Source organism: Piliocolobus tephrosceles, chromosome 14 (assembly GCF_002776525.5).
Source record: "Piliocolobus tephrosceles isolate RC106 chromosome 14, ASM277652v3, whole genome shotgun sequence".
Lineage (NCBI taxonomy): Eukaryota > Metazoa > Chordata > Mammalia > Primates > Cercopithecidae > Piliocolobus > Piliocolobus tephrosceles.
This window is the reverse complement of record NC_045447.1, coordinates 65,117,155-65,139,197: the sequence shown is the minus strand read 5'-3', so window position 1 is coordinate 65,139,197 and position 22,043 is coordinate 65,117,155. Positions and strand designations below refer to the sequence as shown.

General features: G+C 38.1%; 1 protein-coding gene across 1 annotated transcript in view; it reads right to left on the bottom strand.

Annotated features, from left to right (window-relative positions):
• The window catches only part of FREM1 (FRAS1 related extracellular matrix 1), a 168,478-nt gene that overhangs the window by 64,395 nt on the left and 82,040 nt on the right, over positions 1–22,043 (bottom strand). The window contains exons 13-20 of the mRNA XM_023213375.2: positions 20,917–21,125; positions 18,514–18,607; positions 14,508–14,760; positions 9,658–9,852; positions 8,374–8,559; positions 6,663–6,859; positions 3,950–4,172; positions 83–227 (exon numbers count right to left, since the gene is read on the bottom strand). Of these exons, the coding sequence (XP_023069143.2) occupies positions 83–227; positions 3,950–4,172; positions 6,663–6,859; positions 8,374–8,559; positions 9,658–9,852; positions 14,508–14,760; positions 18,514–18,607; positions 20,917–21,125 (1,502 nt within the window). The remainder of the gene's footprint in view (positions 1–82; positions 228–3,949; positions 4,173–6,662; positions 6,860–8,373; positions 8,560–9,657; positions 9,853–14,507; positions 14,761–18,513; positions 18,608–20,916; positions 21,126–22,043) is intronic.

Genomic DNA, 22,043 nt, shown 5'->3' with positions numbered 1-22,043 from the left:
CATACACCACATCTGTACCTAGTATTGTAGATTTCACAGAATTGTATAGAAATCTGAAAGGAACTCTTTTCAGGTAGCTTACTTGCTCAGCATTGGTTTTTCATCATTAACTGGGGTGACCTCTACTGAAATGGTTTTAAGTATCTTATGTTTCCCATCTGACAACTGGATTGTAAAATCATCAGCAAGGCTCTCTGAGTCATCATGCACGTATGTCAATCTCATTCCTGGAAGAAGGAAAAAAGTAAGTAAATCTTCCTTGTGATTAAACCATCATGACATATGTCACAGATAATGTCTCAATTTTCAAGGCAGGGGTATTCGCAAGAGTTCACTTATCAGTGCAGTAGGGTGAAATTAAACTTGTTTTATGAAGTAAAAGAGTGCCTTCTTAACCTGTTAAAGACTCTTTATTTAAATAATTTAGTATTTGATTAAGGGTGTTATTTAAAATCAGTTAGGAAAGAATATTTTTTAAATAAACTATATAAACAAACATACAGGGTATTTAAATAAAACTGAGAAAGTTAATTACTTGGGGAAAATTATAGAGTTATATCTGTGCCTCGAGCCAATCATCAAAATGAATTTTCAATAGATCAAAACTTAAATATTAAAAATGTAACTATTTTTTAAAGCCTACCTAACATTTAAATGGAAATTCAAGAGACTCAGAACAGCCAAAATAGCCTCGGAAAAGAATAAAATCGGAAGCCTGACATTTCACATTTTCAGAACTTACTTCAAAGCTACTGAAATACTAGGAGATGTGCACCCAGATTTATATAAAATGTTTACTGAAATACAACTTTTAATACCAAGAAAGGGAAAACTATCTGGATATTTTAAAATGGGAGATAGTTGTATAAAATTGTAGCACAGGAGCCAGTACAGTGGTGAGCACCTGTAGTCCTAACAACTTGTGGGGACTCAAGTGGGAGGATCGCTTGAGGCCAGGAGTTCGAGGCCAGTTTGGATGACATAATGAGACCTTGCCTTTAAAAGAATTTTTTTTGAAACACTAGCCAGGTGATGCCTGTAGTCATAGCTGATCAACAGGCTCAGGCAGGGAGGAATGCTTGATCCCAGGAATTTAAGGCTGCAGTGAGCTATAATCACCCCACTTCACTCAAGCCTGGGTGACAAAGTCATCTCTTCTAAAAAATTACAGCATAGTAAGTCTATATGATGATTTTATAATGTAATTATCAAAAGCTACATTTTCAATAATAATAATAATTTTTTTTGTGACAGAGTCTCACTCTGTCACCGAGGCTGGAGTACAGTGACATGATCTTGGCTCACTGCAACATCCACCTCCTGGGTTCAAGCGATTCTCATGCCTCAGCCTCCCAAGTAGCTGGGGTTACAGACAGGTGTGACCAAGCCTGGCTAATTTTTGTATTTTTAGTAGAGACTGGGTTTTGTCATGTTGGTCAGGCTGGTCTCGAACTCCTGACCTCAAATGATCCACCCATCTTGGCCTCCCAAAGTGCTGGGATTACAGGTGTGTGCCACCGTGCCTGGCCTCAATATTTTAAAAGTAAGAAGAGGCCAGGTGTGGTGACCCACTCCTGTAATCCCAGCACTTTGGAAGGCCCATGCAGGAAAATCACTTGAGCCCAGGAGTTCGAGACCAGCCTGGACAACACAGGGAGACCCTGTCTCTACAAAAAATGTTTTTAATCAGCCAGTGGTATGTGTGGTGACTTGTGCCTGTAGTCCCAGCTAGTTGGGAGGCTGAAGCAGGAGGATCACTTGAGCCCTGGAAGTCGAGGCTGGAGTGAACTGTTATTGCACAACCACAATCCAGCCTAAGTGATAGTACAAGACCCTGTCTCCAAAAAAACAAAAAAAAAAAAAAAAAAAGAAAGAAGAAAAACAGATTATATAATATGGGAAGAGTTTTATAAATGTTGTATATTTGTCTCGGGGGATGTTCATGAGAATACGCTAAAGTTTTTTTTTAAATGTAGCCATAAATAAACCACAGATAAAATAGAGCTGAAAATCTAATTTCTGAGAAAGTAACCAAAATATTAACCCAAATACGATTTTTATGTAGGAAATTTTTATTTTTTCTTCAAAATGACTGTGTCCAAACTGTACATAATGATCATATAATTCTTACTTAACTGGATAATAATCAACAAATGTTTTTTTTTTTAAAATTGACTTTCTTGAGAGTAAAATTTGTATTATTATTTTTTCCTTGGTCAAATTTGAAAAAAAAAAATGTAAACAGTGTATTCTATTATTTGTAGCATGTGGTATTCATTTGGTAAAATCATCATTTATGCCCTAGAATGTATCTCTTTGCAATTGATAAAAGCTGAGAAATACATAAATGCACTTTTTAAATTTAAACCTGAGATGATTTTTGCAACAATTACAAAAAAAGCTTTGGGGCAGAAAGCTTACACACTAGTTGGGGAAACAAATAACTGAAAGACAGTTGGAAAAATGTTAAGCAAGTGCTAAAATGAAGGAAGCACAGAGAAGGAATGGTTTGGAGGCCTTAGGTGGGGCTCAAGTGGAGGTTAACAGAAAGGTGTGTTCTGAAGGCACAGCCTTGGCTAGCCTGTCAAAGGAGCGGGAAGGACCTTACAGGTTGGAGAAAGAAAACGCCTAAGGAAGGAGAATGGGAGGAAGCAGTAATTCAGGAATTGCACACTTTTCTCAAATTTTTAAAAGTATTTTCATACGTGAAAAATGGGATAAGATTGATTATTTTTTAAAAGAGTAATTAAAAAATAATTCAGGCTGCTATACAATGTGCCATTTCCCTAAAGAGCAAATTATCCCCTCAGAGAATAATAAGCATTATTATATGTGGTTCTATATTTGTTTCAACTGTGGAAATTTTGGCAGACCAATCTCTTAAAATGTAGTTTCATGATCTCAATAGTTTTAAAAAGGATTTTTTTATTATAGCATTAAATGTCTGAGTGAAAATATAAAAAAACACAAATATCATATTTAATGGTATCCTAAAAGTGAAAGAAAGCATGTTGTTGCCTTTTCAATTACCTATTACCTCTACCTAGGGCTTCCTGTCCTACATTAATCCAGGCCTAGAGACAGCCCTTGAGGGACAAATGAATAAAGCAGGTAAATGCTATTTCTTCACCCCCTATTTCTGTGATTTATTATTAACTTTTCTAGGTTAAATAATTTTTAAATTTTTATTTTTTTAATTGGCAAATAAACATTATATATATTTATGATATATAACTGGGTGTTTTGATGCATATGTATACATTGTGAAATGGGTTTATTTGGAGTTTGTTTGTTTGTTTGTTTTTTGACAGAGTCTCACTCTGTTGACCAGGCTGGAAGTCTGGAGTGCAGCGGCACGATCTTGGCTCACTGCAACTTCTGCCTCCCAAGCTCAAGCGATTCTCGTGCCTCAGCCTCCTGAGGTGCTGGGATTACAGAAGTGCACCATCACACTCAGCTAATTTTTGTATTTTTAGTAGAGACAGGGTTTCACCATGTTGACTAGGCTGGTGTCAAATTCCTGACCTCAAGTGATCCACCTGTCTTGGTCTCCCAAAGTGTTGGGATTACAGGCATGAGCCACCAGGCCCGGTCACATTGTGGAACGGTTAAATAAAGCTAATTAACATATGCGTTACTTCTCATACTCATTTTTTTTGATTGGTGAGAACTCTTAATATCTACTGTCTTAGGAATTTTCAAGTATGCAATATATTGTTAACTATAGTCACTATGCTGTACAATAAATCTCTTGAACTTACTCCTCCTGTCTAACCGAAATTTCATATCCTTTAACCAACATCTCCCCAATCCTCCCACCCTCAGCCTCTAGTAACCAACATTCTACTCTCTGCTTATATCAGTTTGACCTTTTTAGATTTCACATATAAGTATTGGTTAAATTATTCAATCAACAATGACAAATGCATGGAAGTGGAACATGCTATACCAGTCTTGAGGAGTTCCATGGAAAAGCTGTGAACAGGTGCATGTTTCTGGTCAGGGTTGGCTGGCTGCTCATTCTCAGGGAAGTCTTTGCTAAACCCCCTATTGATGAGGAGGCCATGGCGTGGCTTTTGAGAGATGCTGAACAGCAGGGGATCCTGGGGAATGTCCAGGTCCACAGCGCTGATGATGGAAGAGTCCAGCTCTTTCATCTGACCCTCACACACCTGAGCAAGAGCACATCAGAAAAGTCAACAACGCGTGAAAGACAACTTGTCTTTCTTTGGAAAACTGCTCAGAAGAAATCATTTGAATATATCCTACTTCAAATTTTATATGAGATTTGTATAGGATGAGTCCTAAAAAGAAATTGCTGGTTTAATAGGAATGTAAAAGAAACAACAGATCTATTAATGTCCCTTACATTTTTTTCTGAAGATTTCAAAGCACTTTGTTCATTTCCATGAAGGACAAAGGGCATATAATTTTTAAAGTATGTATTGTTCATAAGTCAAAGGTTGGGGAAAAAAGCAACCAAGACGCTGTTTGCTTTCGAGAAGTCATGGAAAAGTTCAGTCGTAAAGCTGAATCTAGTACCTTCACCTTCATAAACCAATCCTCGTGGATCTCCTTGCTTCTACAAGTCTTATGTTTCCATCTGCTTTATAAGTGACACAAATATCTGCTACATACACTAAGCATATTTGGTGGTTTTTATTTTTGTTATTGTAGTAAAAACTTCTGTATTTCCATTGAAATCAACAACAATGCCAAAGGATGCTACTGGATGCATAATTACGTATATTTTCATTCTGGGTCCCTCATCTCCCTCCAGTTCTCATACTTCCAAATTTCCTGAACTACTCTCCCCATTCCCTCTCACACCCACTTCAGGTTTCATAATCCTTTAAGCACAAAGACAACTGAATGTTTATCATTTCATGTAGTATCTAGTCAGTTAGAACTTGACAATATGTTACTTAGCTGATTCAATCTTTTTTTCTCATAGTGAGGATTGAGAAAAAAAGAAGTATTTCTGTTTCCTATTTTGAAATAGGAATATTTCAACAACCCAATTTCTCAACAACCTAAGTCAGATAAGACTGCAAAGGTCCATCAATAACTATAACTCAAGGAAGAAAATGTCTAGTGCTGTTAGATATTCATAAACAAGAATTACAAAAGGGCAGAGACCAGGATGTTTTCATAAATGAGAAGGCAATTAAGCCTTGAAGGACATGTATGGTTCGGATTTGTGAAAACTCCTTTCCTCTCCTTTCCTTTCCTTTCCTTCCTTCATTCCTTGCTTCTTCTCTCTCTCTTTCCCTCCCTCCTTCCCTTCCTTTTTCTTTTCCTTTCTCTTTCTTTCTCCCGTTTCCTTTTTCCCTTCCTCCCTTCCCTTTCCTTTTCCTTCCTTCCTTCCTTCCTTCCTTCCATCTATCCATCCTTCCTCATGGTCATCTCTGTTGCCCAGGCTAGAGTACAGTGGCTCAATCAAGCTCATTGCAGATACACCCACCTGGGCTTAAGCAATACTCCCACCTCAGCCCCCCAAGTATCTAGGACCATAGCCATGTGTCACCAGCCTGCCTAATTTTTAAAATTTATTTTTATTATTTGTATAGACAGGGTTTTGCCACATTGCCCAGGCTGGTCTTGAACTCCTGGGCTCAAAGGATCCTCCTGCTTCAGCCTCCCAAATTGCTGGGATTACAGGCGTGAGCCACTGTGCCTGGCCTAAAGCACCTTTCATTTCACGCTCTCTTATTGACTTTGAAGGGCACCCTCCTGCACCACGTTTTATTGAACATGTGTTAACAAAAAATCACTTGCCATATATGATAACTTGCGCTAAAAGGATGCTGATTTTCTTTTATCTAGCCCTACTTATTAAAGATTAAAGTGGCATCATAGTTCAACTTAAAATGGTATACTTATGAAAACATTTTAAATAGGACCTTGCCTTTTTCTCCAAGAACTTTAATACAGCAACTTAAAACATGTTATAATATCCTTCTTCATACAGCTTGACTAAAACGTGAGGTTGTTTCTTGCAGATTGAATAGATTACTGAGATTAGGACAACAAAAATTTTAGATCAATATACATAAAATGCCAAACCTTATTAGCAGACAGGTTTGGAATGGGTTATAATAACTTAAACTAAAACCTCAAATCTTCTTGCAGCATAACTTGATGGAAGCCCAACTATCTACAAAATAAATGCATTTTCTCACAAGAAAGCAAAGTATGGTTATCTAAAAAAAAAATTATGTGAAGCTTAAAGTCTGCTTGCCCATAACACACAGGACTTCATATTTTTCACTCTCCCATAGTCTCTCTAGGGAATGCAGGTAAAACCATGACTAGTTCCAGAGAAGAGCAAGGGACAACTTCCCAGTGGTCTTATTACTTCAGAAGCCCCAACCCTAGGCAGATACAAAACAATGGAGGTAGGTATAGACGGAATCGTGTGTCGATTTTTCTTCTCTCTCGTAATTACTGAAAGGCTCTCCAGAGACAGAGAAACCCATGTGCCAACAAAAGAGGAAAGGCAGGAAGATTAATAATTTTCAAATGATAGCATTACATGACATAGCCTTCCCCACGCCTCACCAATTCAATGTGTTAATGCACTTGGAGCAATGCAAATGGACTAACTGAAAATAAAAATCAAAATGATAAAGAGAAATGGAACATTTGGATATGTTTCTTACAGTAATATTCTGCACTACAAAGTCAGGAGCTTCATCATTTGTGGGGTTGATAATAATAGAAAACGGTATCTCCAAGGAGCGTTGCTTCCCATCTGTGGCGTACACCGTGAACTGGTCGACAGTTGGTTCTATCCTCAGATGCCTGGACTGCACATAGTTAATGCGAAAAGCGTTCATGTCTTTCCACTGAAATGAATCTAGAGCACACCAAGATGGAACAGATGAATAAGAAAAACATTTTTTCCAGTTATTGGTCCTTAATCCTTAACCCACTAACAGTCAATTTCTCAGTAATGCGAATAAGAGATCATAGCAGTTGACCTATGTATCTGCTATCAAGGGCTGCTACAACAGCCAACCATCAACATAAAGGCAGATATCCATAGATCATAAAGAAGAATAAAATTTTCATGGGGAACAGAAGAGTAATAATTTTTAACCAGTAATGCACAGGGACTTCAAGACTACTTCAGATACTGAGAATAAATGTCGGAGACCTACCCCTGATTAAATGACTACTTTTGCATAAATGGTTCTCTGTCATACTTGAGTATAAAAAGAGACCACCTCCATTACGTAAAGGCAAAACAAGAGTCAATCAATCATATGCGTACTTCAAGATGTACATATCAAGCAAGGGGTTGGATTGAGTGGAATTAGCTAACCCGCTGTTTTAGTATTTTGACATGGGCTTAAATCCAAAGAGAAAAATGCTCTAAGATGTGCATTAAGTCACAAGAGAAACTGGGTAACATTGAATGCAATTAATCTTAAATTCAGTCTCTTTCACATTTAAAATGGACATTCTTCCAAAGGGGTTTGGAGAATAATTTATATGTCTTTGGAAGATTTTGTTTTTGCTTTCTGTTTTTGTTTTGGTTGGTTTGTTTTTGCCTGAAATACAAGAGCTATTTAAGTATCTGGGACACATTTTAGTTTTAAAATTAATGTCATCTGCTTCAACATTTTAGGCTTTCTCTCTGTTACACCCATAGTATATTTCCTCATCCTTTCCAGCAGTATCTATTCAACGTGCTAAAAGATTGTGAGAATGAGACTTTGTGAGCTACCACTAGATTCACTCTCTCATGGTATCCCGTGTTGCTGTGAGGGCCTTTTAAACCATTCTGTCTTCAATGTTCATTCTTGTATTTTTCATAAGTAAAATTCCACTTATTTTGAAGTAAATTTGCATGCATGGGGAAAGTCAGAATAAAAATTAAAATGACAAATAGTAAGATTCAAAAGTATCAGCTATAATAGTAATAATAATTCATTGAATACATATGGTGCTTTAAACTTTTTGTTTTGTTTTGTTTTTTGCGATGGAGCTTCGCTCTTGCTATCCAGACTGGAGTGCAATGGTGCAATCTCAGCTTACTGCAACCTCTGCCTCCTGGTTTCAAGCAATTCTCCTACCTCAGCCTCCCAAGTAGCTGGGATTACAGGCATGTGCCACCACACCCGGCTAATTTTTTATATTTAGTAGAGACGGGGTTTCACCATGTTGGTCAGGTTGGACTCGAACTCCTGACCTCAGGTGATCTGCCCATCTTGGCCTCCCAAAGTGCTAGGATTACAGGCGTGAGCCACCATGCCTGGTGCTTTAAACATTTTGAAAGTCATTACCCAGTTATTAAGCATGACCTGGCCAATCACATCCATAAATATAAGGAAGGGAGTCATTGCTGGTCATGAAGCTACTACTTACCTATACTTATGCCAATATTGCTTTTTTCAAAACCCACAGAAGGGAGTATATTTTCGAGGTAGCCGAACTGGGGAGGAGAAACCAAAACAAATTCCAAGTCATCTGATGCAGTGTCAGGGTCAGTGGCAGACAAATGGTTAACGGTAAGGGCTGTTGAGCAGCCCTCATCTACAACAAACATGGGACCTGCATACAAATAAAAACACAATTACAACTTAGCGTGAAAACCATTAAACAGTAGGTAGGACAAAATGCAGTGACGGAATTTCTAATTCAGAGAAGCCTCCCATGTGCAAAAACATTTCCATGGGAGATGTTTGTTTTCTTTGGCATAATTCTCTTTAAAGTGAAAATCTTGAGTGGTAATGAGTGAATTTACTTTGACTTATGGAATTATATATTTTTTTTGTACAGGCAAGCCAGACAATAATGGAAAGACAGCAGAAATACTAACTGCTCCAGCATAGCCCTTTAGTCATTCTCAAGGAACTCTGATTTCCCTTGTGTCTCTATGGAAGTGACAAATGAAAGTACGAATTGCCAAACTGTTTTAATGTTAAGCCACTAAACGTAGTTTATGTACTCTTCAAGATCAATTGGTACCTCTGTTTGTCAGAGCGTTAATTGCCTGAGAGCTATTATGAATTGCTCATAACGAAGATGTTTTTCATGCCTTGATGCTTAATTATTCTGCTGGGATAAAGCTTTCTTTCCAGAACACTGCTTGGGAGATAGTCTGCAAATTACAATAACATTCATACATATGCTTATATATTTTTCTGAGAGACAGAACATATACATAATGCCTATGAAGAGATGACTTTCTAAAAAGCAAATAAGGTTAAATGTATATAAATGGTCTCTCTGGTATACTCATCCTGTTCTAATAGAAATTGTTATGGATAAAATAAATTACTCTCTCTTCAGCAGGCAAATTATATTTTCCCTTGTGAAATAAAATCAGAATATTTGAGGATTGCAATGCTGTCCTTGTCCCAACACACACACACACACACACACACACACACACACACAGAGACACACACCAATACACATATTCTCTCTCCAAACAGAAATATTTAAATTTTTAAACATGTAAATTCTTTTGCCCTATAATCTTAACAGATTTGGGTTTTCCACAAATTTGTGTTGAGGCAATCATTGAAGGACAATTCCGTATGGTGGTTTTCTTTTTAGACTATAAGTGAAATGTATTATTTCACTGAACCACAAGTATGACGCTAGGTCAGACAATAGTACTGGAACAGAAAAACACATTATCACCTATTGCAATGGAAGGTGGCTGGTTGTCTACTGGGTATACCGTGATGTTGAGATCATATACTGGAAAGGACATATGAAGAGGAACGGATGGATTGGGTCCATTGTAGCAACAGCCATTCACAAAAGGGCCAGCGTCTCCATCTGAAACCACCAATGTAATGGTGTCAGAACAAGGCATCATGCCAATCTCGCCACCTGGAAGACACAACTATAGCTGAAACCTTACTTTTTAAAAATATAGAATACCAAGATGAAATCTACTCACACCTCTTCTACAAGCATTGAAATGGCAAGGAAAAAATATTATGTGGATAAAATAAATGTAAAGCCCAACTTTATCACTATGAGATTAAATATATCATGAAAATAATGCAAAAATTCTTGCCCATCTGTTGCCTCTGGTGAACTCCCTACCAGCCATCTATCATGATAAGGAGGGACAAAACTGGGCTAACAAGGGTCTGACAGTTCATGAATGAACAAGGGCACGAAGATTCACTGGTGAAGGTTTCATTCTTCCCTTATAATCATTTCATGTTATGGCCAACCTCAGGGAGAGGGAGAAGGCATCCTTGTCCCTTTGGTAATTGTCTTTCCATTTCCATTAACCACCTTAAATGAACAACCATCAACCACAGAGCACTTATGAGACAAGAGGATGTTGGATAGGTGAAACACAAAAGTAGGCCACATTTTTGCCATTTCTTTCAATATTCTTCTTCTTATATATTAGCCAGGATGTTTTTAAAAATAGCAACAGTCTGTGGAAGAGACATTTATTTTTGTTTTCTTCTTTTCACTCTTTAGGTCTTACATCTGTGGGATTCAAAATGTTCCCAGTTTAGACAGTGAGAGGAAGAAGGAAGAAAATGTCAGGATTACACAGTTTATCAGCAACAGGGCAATCTGCTCTTGGGTTACTCACTAAGGGCATGGAGTAAGAGTGCTTGCTATCCAGGACACAGAAAAGTTTTGCACAGGTGCTGTTGTTAATTCTCATGCATCACCATGAAAATCTCAAGAAGGGAGTGATATGGTTTGGTTGTGCCCCTGCTCAAATCTCATCTTGAATTGTAACTCCCACAATTCCCACATTTCGTGGGAGTAATCCAGTAGGAAGTGATTGAATTATGGGGGCAGATCTTTCCTGCACTTTTCTCATGATAGTGAATGAGTCTCATGAGATCTGATGGTTTTAAAAATGGGAGTTTCCCTGCATAAGCTCTTTGCCTGCTGCCATCCATGTAAGATGTGACTTGCTCCTCCTTGCCTTCTGCCATGACAGTGAGGCCTTCCCAGCCACATGGAACTGTAAGTTCATTAAACCCCTTTCTTTTGTAAATTGTCCAGTCTCGGGTACGTCTTTATCAGCAGTCTGAAAATGGACTAATACAGGGAGGAATTAATGCTTGGAATTTTGATGAACCTAGGGTACAAAAGATCAGGGACATCCTCTGTTTTCACCAGACACTGGTCAAATCTGCAGAGTTCTGTGGTTGCCATTATTTCCCCTGTTTAAAAATGACAACGAAAATCTAGAGATGATATTATTGAGCAACCAAGTGCTCAAAGGATGAGAAAACTGGGCTTAAAAGGAAAAACAGAATTGAAGTTGAGAGAATTAAAAAGAAACAATCAGCTGTCAATGTGAAAAAGAGTCAAAAATAAGAGACCTCTCACCTATTCATATATCTAAAATGCAAATTGGCTTAAAAATTTGTTCATTAGTAATTCACTGAGTAAATATTTATTCAATACCTACTATGTGATAATTAGTGTTTCCGGCACAACAGCAGAAAAAAGGGCACACATTTTGGAACTGTCAAAAGACATTTCAAAAGAATGTCAAATGTCAAAAGACCCACTATACATCAGGCACTGATACAGTCTAATGGTAGAGAAGGAAATGCAGTGTGGTTAGAATAGCACAGATGTATGTATGTATTATGTAGAACCACATGAAATTGCTACTATTAAACCATTTTTTAACTGTTAAATGGCAATTTTATGTATTCCAGCCTGATTGTGTACAAGGTGCTGAGGGTGAAAGAAGATGAGAGTTTTAGCTGGCAATGGCATAGGGGCAGGGCGTACGTGCCAAGGAAAGTCAGCAAAGTTTCCAGATGCCTTTGCTGGCTTTGTGCTGAGCATTAAAGAATGAGTAAGAGTTTGCCAAGCAGATAAGGTAGAAGACTGGGGGATAGGACAGAAGATCTGTAGGGAGAAGCAATGGGGGAGAGAAATTAAAAGTCACTCTAGAAAGGGAAGACAGCTTTAAAAAAAGAGAAGGCAAATAGCAAATTGAGTAACCATAATTTCTCTGTAATGGAAGCACAGGATATATTTGCAGAAATAGCTGTGAAAGCAGGCCAAATATTAAGCCACTAAATAGTAGTGAACTTCTATGTACTGCAACATAGGTAGTGAAATTCTTTACCTTGAAATGGAATATAGCCTAAGGACATGATTTGTACTTACAAATGTTAATCATAGTGTTATTAAAAAAAAAAATTTGAGAGAAGACAGGGTCTCACTCTGTTGCCCAGGTTGGAGTGCAATGGCATGATCATGGCTTACTCTAGCTTCCATCTCCTGGGCTCAAGTGATCCTCCTGCCTCAGTCTCCAAGTAGCTGGGACCAGATAATGTTAATTGGGAGAATAGCAAATTAATAATAGACTTTTATATAGTAAGATGTCATTCTCTTGCTAAAACATATTTATAACTTTCTAACACTTAATATATATTTTAATAAACATTTTTAGGTGATAATCTAAATGATAAAAGTAATCTGCAAAACTGCATGTACAACATGATTGCAACTATGTTAAAATTATGGTCAGAATAAAGAGAATAAAATACTATAATATTGAAATATAAACAGTGACTGTTTTAGATATATAATAAGGTGATTTTTCAAAACTTTATTGTACTTTTCCATTCTTTCCAAGTTTTCTGCAATGAGCATGTATTATTTTTATACTTATAGAAAGCAAATAAAGTAATGCTAATAAAATATTCTTAGGTGACCTCTAAATCAACATGTAGAAGCACGAGAAGGGCCAGAAAACTCACTGAAACCTCAGATCCTGCAATACTGTGGTTCTTTATCCTGATCCCAGCACAGGACTGAGGAACTACCAATTGAGTAAGTGAATAATCATTACAAGAAAACGTTAACATTCAAATACCAAATTTCCCTTTGAATCGAGTATTCCTTCTAACTTAGTAACATAGCCAAAAGCCATCTATTTGAAATAATTTGCCCCAAAGTCCTACTGGGTTTATTTTTTTTTAAAAATTAGTCAACAGTCCTGTTTATGGCTGTTACACTAAAGGAGATTTAGAAATCTGTATACCTGCTGTTTAGCACTTAGAGGCACTGGAAAAGAAGACAGATTCTTCTTACCCCTAATTTACCTGTGCTACACGAGCCTGCCAGAGATGTTAAATAATTAAGCAATAAATAACAATCATTGGTCTTTGGATCCCTTTTCTGCCAGTCTATTTCAGATCCATTGGGGAAATAAAAAACAAGTACCTCGTTGTGAACTTCTGAGGGACATCAAACATATGAACTATGCTCCTCAAGACAAGGAAATCACCCACGAAATCTTTCCTAAGACTAAACACAGATAAGAGGATAGAAAGATACCATTTAAAGAAAAAAGATGTCTGGTGAAGTGATTAAAATGTCCCTTATTAACTAATTGGTCACAAGACATCTGGTGTTCCAATAAATCATTATTTTCCAAAGTATATAGGACAAATATTATTTCAAAATGTTTTCTCCTATCTCTGAATTAATCCTTTGCTATCTCCATTCCTCCTCCTTGATTTTCTTTCATGTCTCACTGCTTGAATTTCTTCAAATAAGAAAATGATTTGAATTCTGAAAGTTCTTGTTTCCTATACCACTCACCTGGCCTTACATACTTGATCATACTTCCTGCATTGGAACTTGCAGTTTAAAGAGGCATATGGATGAGTAGACAGGAAATTGCACTAGAGTACAGCAAAAGCCAGCAGATGAAATATGCAGCATTGTTACCAAGGAAGTGTCCCCAACCCAGACCTCAGAAGATGTGCAAGGGGAGATGATGTGATGATGTGCGGTGTGTCAGTGTCAGTCACACTGTCATCTTTGCATGCAAATGGGTTTTGTCTGTCCATTTAAGTTCAAAGTCTTTCATAGCAGGGTCTAGGTCATACTCCTGTGTACCCCACAGTGCTCAGTGCTATAACCTGAAGATATCAGATGTTGAATTAATATTTTTTAGTGGAACAAATGCCACCTGGGTGACAACATAAAGCCATGCTGAAAATGTAAGTGCAGCGCTAATAAACGAACATTTTCTGTACATCTAACCTGTGTTCATATTGTCATTTGCTGTGGGCAAGTTACATACAGGGTAAGACATTATCGTTGCTTTTCAGGAACTAGCTAGTTGGTGATAAGTAAGCTTTGAAAATTAATAATATAAATACTTTAGGAGCTTAATTCAGGCATTTCTGTCATGATTTATAGATCCACAAACTATGATGGTCAAACTGACCAAAAAGGCTAAGGAGAATCACAGGGTGAATGGAAGGTCTGTGCGGTAGTGTCAGGAACAAAGCAGCAAGTAACATGTGCCCTTTCTCCACTCTTTGAAATTCATTACAATAACACAATCAGAAATACTCCCATAAATGGTGATCATGCTGGAAAAACAGAGGCCAGGCTGAAGCTGCTTCTTGTTTTTAATGGAAGCAAACATTATGACTGTTTGATTATGGGATCCCACACTGAAGAGTGGAGACTCTTCATGTTGCTTGCATTCCCTCACTGGTCACTATGCTGCTGCTTACCAGTGTGTTTGTATGTTACGGCCTCTGAGATAACATCTCCCTGAGAGAACTGATCCACTGTGACTCCAGCTCTCCTCACCACCCCATGCTGAGGTTCTCGAGCAATCACAAACATCAACTTCAAGTTATCGCTGTCCACATCAGTAGCAAAAATGTATTCAGAGGTGATGACCACCTCTCCTCCCTCTGAGCAATTCATGACAGGCGTGAGGTCAGCCTTCAGGACTGGTGGCTCATCATTGACAGGGAATACCTATAGGCAATGGAAAAAAAGCATGTTTTCAGAAAAAGAAAGAAACGACAAATTCTTTGACAGGTAATCCATTGCTCATAGTCAGAATGACAGGCATTTTCGATCTTACAGACACATGAAACAACAGCCGTGGAATTTGGCCAAGCAATCTGTATCTTTTAACTTTTCCCATGTAACCCATCTTGCAAGGAATGCTCATGTGAGAGACAGTTTAGGTAGGAACGGGAGAATATTGTTATGGTTCAGGACTCAAAACTCTCATTTGTTTCTAGACAGACAAAATACAAATGTAATATAAGGCATTTTTCACCAAAGCCCCTATCCTCTTTCATTAAATTCACACATATTCCAGAAGAATTCTGGTCTTTGTGGTCTGAGGCATTTTCATTTACTGCACCAAAGTTATTTTTGTTTCAGATTACTTGGTGATTACAAAGCTTTCCTCCACCCTCAACTTCCTGCCACCCAGGAAGTTTCTCTGAACTTATAATAAGCAGCAGCTGCATTTCAAACAGTTTGAGTTAAACATGAAACTCCGTAACTATTCAATCAACGCCAGTTTTCAACTTGACAAAATGTTTTTCTCTCACTTTCACGAAAATAAAACTCCAAGTAAAAAGGAAAGAAAAGCAACATGGGATCACACTGGCACTCTAAATTTAAAAAGATCGTGTAGAAATCTGGAAAAGCGTATCTTCTAAAAGGGAGTGAGGACAATCACCTTCTTAGTTCACAGCCATAACTTGGTGTGTGCTGCAAGGCTGCCACATCTGCCCTGCAAATCCTCTCAACCCTACACCTTCTTTCCCAATGCTCAGCCAAAGAGATCTTTTCTAACATGTGGATTTTAAGTCACTGCCTTGCAGAGACCTTCAGGGGCTTCTCATTGATTCTGCTAGGATTTCTCCGGCCTTATCCCATGCTATGGGGTGCCTTTGCCACTCCACTCCAGTTTTACCCCAACACACATTCCCCACCATCACAGGGTCTCTGTATCATCTCTCTCCCCACTGCCCATCTCTCTTCCCCCTGGCTATTCTTTCCCCAACTCTTTGCTTGGTTAACTCCTCCATCAGGTTACATGGGGATTCCTCAGGAAATCCTTCCTTGACTATTCAGCTAATTTAGGGGCTTCTATTATTTACTGTCTTTTAGCATCCTATTTATGTATAGAACCATCTAAATTTTATCACTCAATTATTTCAGTGATAATCTATTTAATGCCTGTCTTCATCCCTGGCCTGTGACCTCTAGAAGAGCAGTGACTTTGTTTGTCTTGCTCATCATCATATTCTAAACATCTAGCCGCAGGCTTGGCAAAGAGAAGCACTTATTAAATATTTGCTGAATAAATGAATGAGTGAATGCAACTATGCATATATGTCCTGATTACCCTGTTATTTAAACAGGCTAACAACTCTAAAACAAATACACATGAAATTGTTCGGATACTTCCTTTAATGGATAGAGGAATGGATAACGAAAGCTCCAGGCTAGTTATTTAATTAAAGATTTTAAAAGCCTACAATATTCTCTACTTCTCTATTGGCTTATTAAGGAAAAGCATCTTTGTTCAACTCCCCTGAGTGAATTCATTTAAGACCTTCTCCAGTATTGTTCTTGACTCTGAGGAATATCACCAACAAATTCAATGATGACCATCTTGCAGCAGTTCACAAAAGAGCCTCAGCTTTCAAATGAAAATAAAGTCCAAAGGCAATAGAATTAAGAATATTCCTTCTGGATTAAAAAAAATCACAAACACTTGTCCAAAAATTGGCTGTGCCTCTGTTTGGCTTTTAAAGACCATCCTCTTGTGTTTAAAAAGAAACAATAAACAGATTGCTTCCCCAAAATGCACTGCCTATTGTCATGGATGGAAGATAGGGTTGGGGTTTTTTTTCCCACAAATTTGCTTTTCAGACAAAAAAAAGTAACTCAGAAACTCTTTGTCTCTCTGTAAGTCTGCCAACAAAGAAAACTGTCCTTTTTGAAGCTGCAATAACATACTGCTCTTTGTTCAGACCCCAAAGGCCATGATGAGGACTAAGTGGGAAAAGGAAAGGAAGAGATTGCCTTGTTCCTGTCACAGAGAGGTGCACAGGAACTGCTGGCCAGTATGATCATCATATCAGCTAGTGATGTAGAAGGGTGGCAGGGTGAGGAGGAACGAACACTGACCTAGGAAACAAGGAGTGGAGATGCCAGCCCAAGCTTACACTGTCTAGTCAATGATTTGGGGCAAGTCATTGAACCTTCTTGGACCTAAATATCCTTAGCTATAAAATGGGGATAACTCCCTCACTGCTTCTTAAAATTATAGATGTATGTGAACATTCTTTATTAGTCACTAACTAAAATACCTTACAAAGACATTATTATTACCAATATAATAATGATTTCATATCACAAAGATCTGAAAAATTCCAACAGAAATAAATAATCTAGTACAATGAAAGTTATTAGTGGCTCTTCAGGGAACATGGTATATTTTTCTTCATATCTTCTTTTGTCACCAAATATAAATACCTGCAAACCCTCTGAGTTATGCTCTTGGACTTGCATGCCACTCAACAAAGACATTCAAGGGGTTCCTGTAAGTCCCTCGGTCATGCACTCAAATTTTTTTTTTTTTTTTTTGAGTCAGAGCCTCACTCTGTTGCCCAGGCTGGAGTGCGGTGGCGCGATCTCGGCTCACTGCAACCTCTACCTCCCAGGTTCAAGCGATTCTCCTGTCTCAGCCTCCCAAGTAGCTGGGACTACAGGAGCAAGCCACTGTGCCAAGATAATTTCTGTATTTTTAATAGAGACAGGGTTTTGCCATATTGGGCAGGGTGGTCTTGAACTCCTGACCTCAAGTGATCAGCCTGCCTTGGCCTCCCAAAGTGCTGGGATTACAGGTGTGAGCCACCTTGCCCTGTCTACACTCAAATTTTATGTGCAGATTTTTCTTCATTTGTCAAGAGGGGGAAATATGATCTCAAACACTCATGCTAGGACTATATGGCATAGGAACTCACAAAGAAGCACCACATACACGCATACATGGCTTTTTCTATAAACAGGAAAACCCCAGTGTTACTAGCCTAACCTGCCCCACTGCTAAATAAGTATTTCTGAGTGTTATAGTTCAAAGATATTAGAAATAATTTATACATAGAATAAATTACTTTTTAAATTAAATATCTACGTTTGAAGGCAGAGTAATTCTGTCTTTAAATAGATTAGACAGAGATAATAATATAGTATGGCTACTTCACCATTATAACTTTGGTTTCTATTGGCAGGCCTGAGACATACAAGGATCAAAGCAGGTATTCTCTCACTTTGGAGGCTGTGGGTTTCAAGTTCTGTCAGGACCTGAGAGTTTTCCAACAAGATCCCCTCTGTCTATATGACTGCTATGATTTTAATGTGTTCCCAAAAAAGCATGCATTGGAAACTTGCAATAGTGTTGGGAGGTGGGAGGTTTATAGGTCATAAGGGCTCCACCCTCATGAATGGATTAATGCTGATCATAAAAGGCTCATAGTTCAGTGTCTGGCTCCCTCTTGCTCTTTTTTTGCCCTTCCATCACAGGTTGATGCAGCAAGAAGGCCCTCACTGGAAGCAGCTACCCAATCTTAGACTTCCCAGCCCCCACAGTGATAAGCCAAATTTCTGTTCATTATAAATTACCCAGTCTGTAGTATTGTGTTATAGCAGCAAAAGACAGACTAAGACAATAACTCAAGGAGGAAACTTTCTACCCACCTTAACATGTAGAACAAATTCTGCTGAATTTGTGCCATCGGTGACCTCCAAGAGTATGTCATCCTGAAGAACCTCAGATCCATCATGTTGATACCTGTGGGGATAATATTTGTCACTAATCTCTTAGGAACAGTGTGAGAGTAAATTGAGATGCATGACACACGAGCTCTTTCAAGGCTTTGGCCATGTGTTCACTAAACAAATAAATAGCAACAACAACAACAAAAACCCAACATAATCCTGAAGTCACATATTTAACTACTCATATATTCTTGAATGTAAAATTGCTCCACTCTGGAAAAAATGTGTTATATGCATTTCTAATTTGTCCTCAAATTAAAAAGCAGCCCTTCAAATGCCACTGTGACAACAGGAACCATTTGGTATAGGTCTGTCCACTTGCAGAATACACTGACTAGGGCCAGGAGAACCCTCAGACTGAGCAGTAGATGAGGAAAAGTGGGACACTGCGGATTTGATTTTTCTCTCCCCTTTTCTGCTTCTAAGGCTAATCCTTCCACCTGTGCTCTGGATCTATTCAGCTTTTCTCTAAAACCTTGATCAATGAATTATGTATTACCTCTTTCCTGTCATTTTTCCTCTTGTAGTGACTAGCTATCTTCCTCTCAATCTACATAGATTCTTAAATCTCTCTTAGACTTAAAAAATACCTTTCCTTTGTCTAGCCTTGGTCCTATCTTCCATTAATTCTCAGTCACATTTCTTGAAGGCATTGTCTAATTCTAGGCTCTCCACATACTCTCCAGCCCATTGCAGTGATGCTTGGAAAGTTCTAAGGAGCTGCTGAAGTGAACTGAGCCAAATTTTAAACATGCCAATGAGTACTAGGAATGGGAAATAAAAGTTGTATTAAAAATAATATAATAGATTGAACATATATAATCTTTAACTATAGGACTCGTTTCACCCATAGGCTGGGTAGCAACTCAGGTTGGGGATTCCCTTCCTATGATGGGGAAGTCCCACATCCTCCCCACCCTCCATGTTCCTCTTATGCACTACCCGCTATGCTTTATTTTGCCATGCTCCCTGCAATTTCCATCAAAACTTTGTTGGTGAGTGATAATGGCTAATTCTATTTTACTATGGTAAAATCCCTAAAAGATCAAATGGCCCTAAGAGTACACATTCAAAGGATGACTGGAGTCAAGCAGATATTCTTTCAAAATCTGACCCCTCCATATAGTAGCTGAATGAACTTGGGCAAATTCCTCAACCTCTTTGTGCTTAGTTCTTCAATTAAAATATGAGAATGGATACCTTGTCAGACTTGATTACTATGAAGATTAAATTAAAAAAAAAATAATTGTAAGCCTCTGACAGTAAGCTTGAACAGATAGTTCTAGCAAATATTGGCACTGTTTTTCCTATCCATCATTCACCCCCTAGCAAGAATGACCTAAACAGGACTCTCTGTCTAACAGATAGCTGAGAGCTGAAATCTCAAAAAAAAATTTTTTTTAACAAGAATAGGAGTGCAAGTGAAACGATCAAGATATCGTGGACTGTAAATCAATGACGGAACTGAACTGTCAGTATTAAACTGGTCTTCTTGTGCACAAACCTTAGTTTCTGGTCAACTTTCTAGTCAAATGCAGAGCTAAGTATTTGATGTACAATATCTCCTATCATACTTTATCTAAAGGGCTAATGCTCCCATTTACAGCTTGAATTTACAAGTGAGAAGTTAGTGTGTGGGCCTACCCAACCATTGCTTTTGAATAGCTTGTATTGTTTTCCAGGGAAGTTGTTTGACTAGATTTTGTAGAAAAGTTTCGTAAAGAACTGTATTAGGTAGAGGAAATGAAAGACCTTAAGATGAGGGCAGCTTCTCTAGGACCATGAGGCCAGGGATTGTGCCATCCCTGTTGGAGACTCAAGTATTCATTACTCAGCTCACCCTGCTTGTTTGCCTGCAGATCCCTGCCCTAGTAGAATGGAATAAGGTTACATTAAGGACATTGATCAACAGAGTTCTATCCCAGAGTTTCCGGGTTATGAAATTTGTTTCTCTGGGAGACAAGTTCAGTTATGTACATTAGCCTCACAGATTATTTCAGTCTCTCTTTATCTAGTTTGACTATTACCTCTTGTGATATGTGCAGTTACCGCCAATTTAATATTCATGGCAATTAAATTTTTATTGTTCAAATATCCATGAAGTTATTTCCACTGGTATAGCAAGCCAGACGGAAATAAAATGTCTGGAGGGAAAGGAAAAAATTGATCATTTGTAATTTTCAACTGACCCGTTGAGTGTGTTAAGTGGCATGTTGGTATCCTTGAAAAAATTAGAGAAATTTCTTTCTCTTACTCTGTCTCATAGCTGATCTAGATAAGAAACTAAAGCATGTAAATAAAAAAGCCATGAAATATTCTAACCTAACTTTTAAGGTATGGAGATCGCCCCAAGAAAATGTGCCCCCTGAATTTAGAGGAAATCCATTCAGCTCCACCCTTCCATGCAGAGGCAGTCCCCGCAGGGAGAGGTCAATATTGTCCAGCTTGGTATCTGCATCAGAAATCAGAATGTGCTCTGTGCTGATGACGCATTGACCTCCCTCAGTCACTTTCAGAGGGTTGGTGAATACCTAGAGAGAAGAAAGGAAAGAAATATTCAAAGTCTTTTTCCATGACCCTTGAAGACAGAGCTCATTACATCCCTGTTAAGCTTCCAGTATTATCTTCACATGCCAACTAAGTTTTCAAGAATGTAGTAAGAGGATAAGTTCACAGCTAGACATTTTGACTGAAATTTTTTTTTTTTACTATTTCTGATTCTAAGCATTAATGTGTTACACGGAAGCAAGGCAGATTTCTAAGACTGAAAGTATCTACTTTTCATTTACTGCATAGCCTGTATAGTAGAATCAGCAATCATTACTACCTGTGCTGCTAAACTGAGGAAATAATAATTTTCATCCTCACGTCCATTCCCAACACTGTTCAATACACATACAGCTTAGTCTAAAAAATACACAAAATCTTTGTCAAATTCCCCTGAAGGAAAGGTTTCATCTACTTTTTATCCTAAAAATTCTTAAAGGCTTGGGAAATGGATTGGAGCTTTAAAGCTTCAGTCACAGTGAATATTTTAGAAATGGAAGTAGTGTGACAAAATTGAAGATTCCAGAGGAAATAGATTTATTCAAACATTAGACTTAAATATTAAAGCCACAAAGATAATTTGTTATAATAGAAAAACTCACAGCTCGACTAATAATTCATTTGTAAGTAAAAAGCAAGTTGAATGGCTTGGGATGGTTTATCACCCCATTGGGAGGGGACAATAAGTGCTCTATGGTCAAATATCCTCACCATGGAGGTTTATAAGGGACATAAGCATATCCAAGGCTCTGAGATCCTGCAGGAGGAAAACCTGCTAACTTTGTTTAACCTATCTTTACCCCTACTCTTGTACTACTATGCAGACGTGAAAGCAAGCAGATACAGTGGGGTACCAAATCACGGGCTCTGAGGACCCCTCCCAGGTGGTCTAGGGTGAGGTG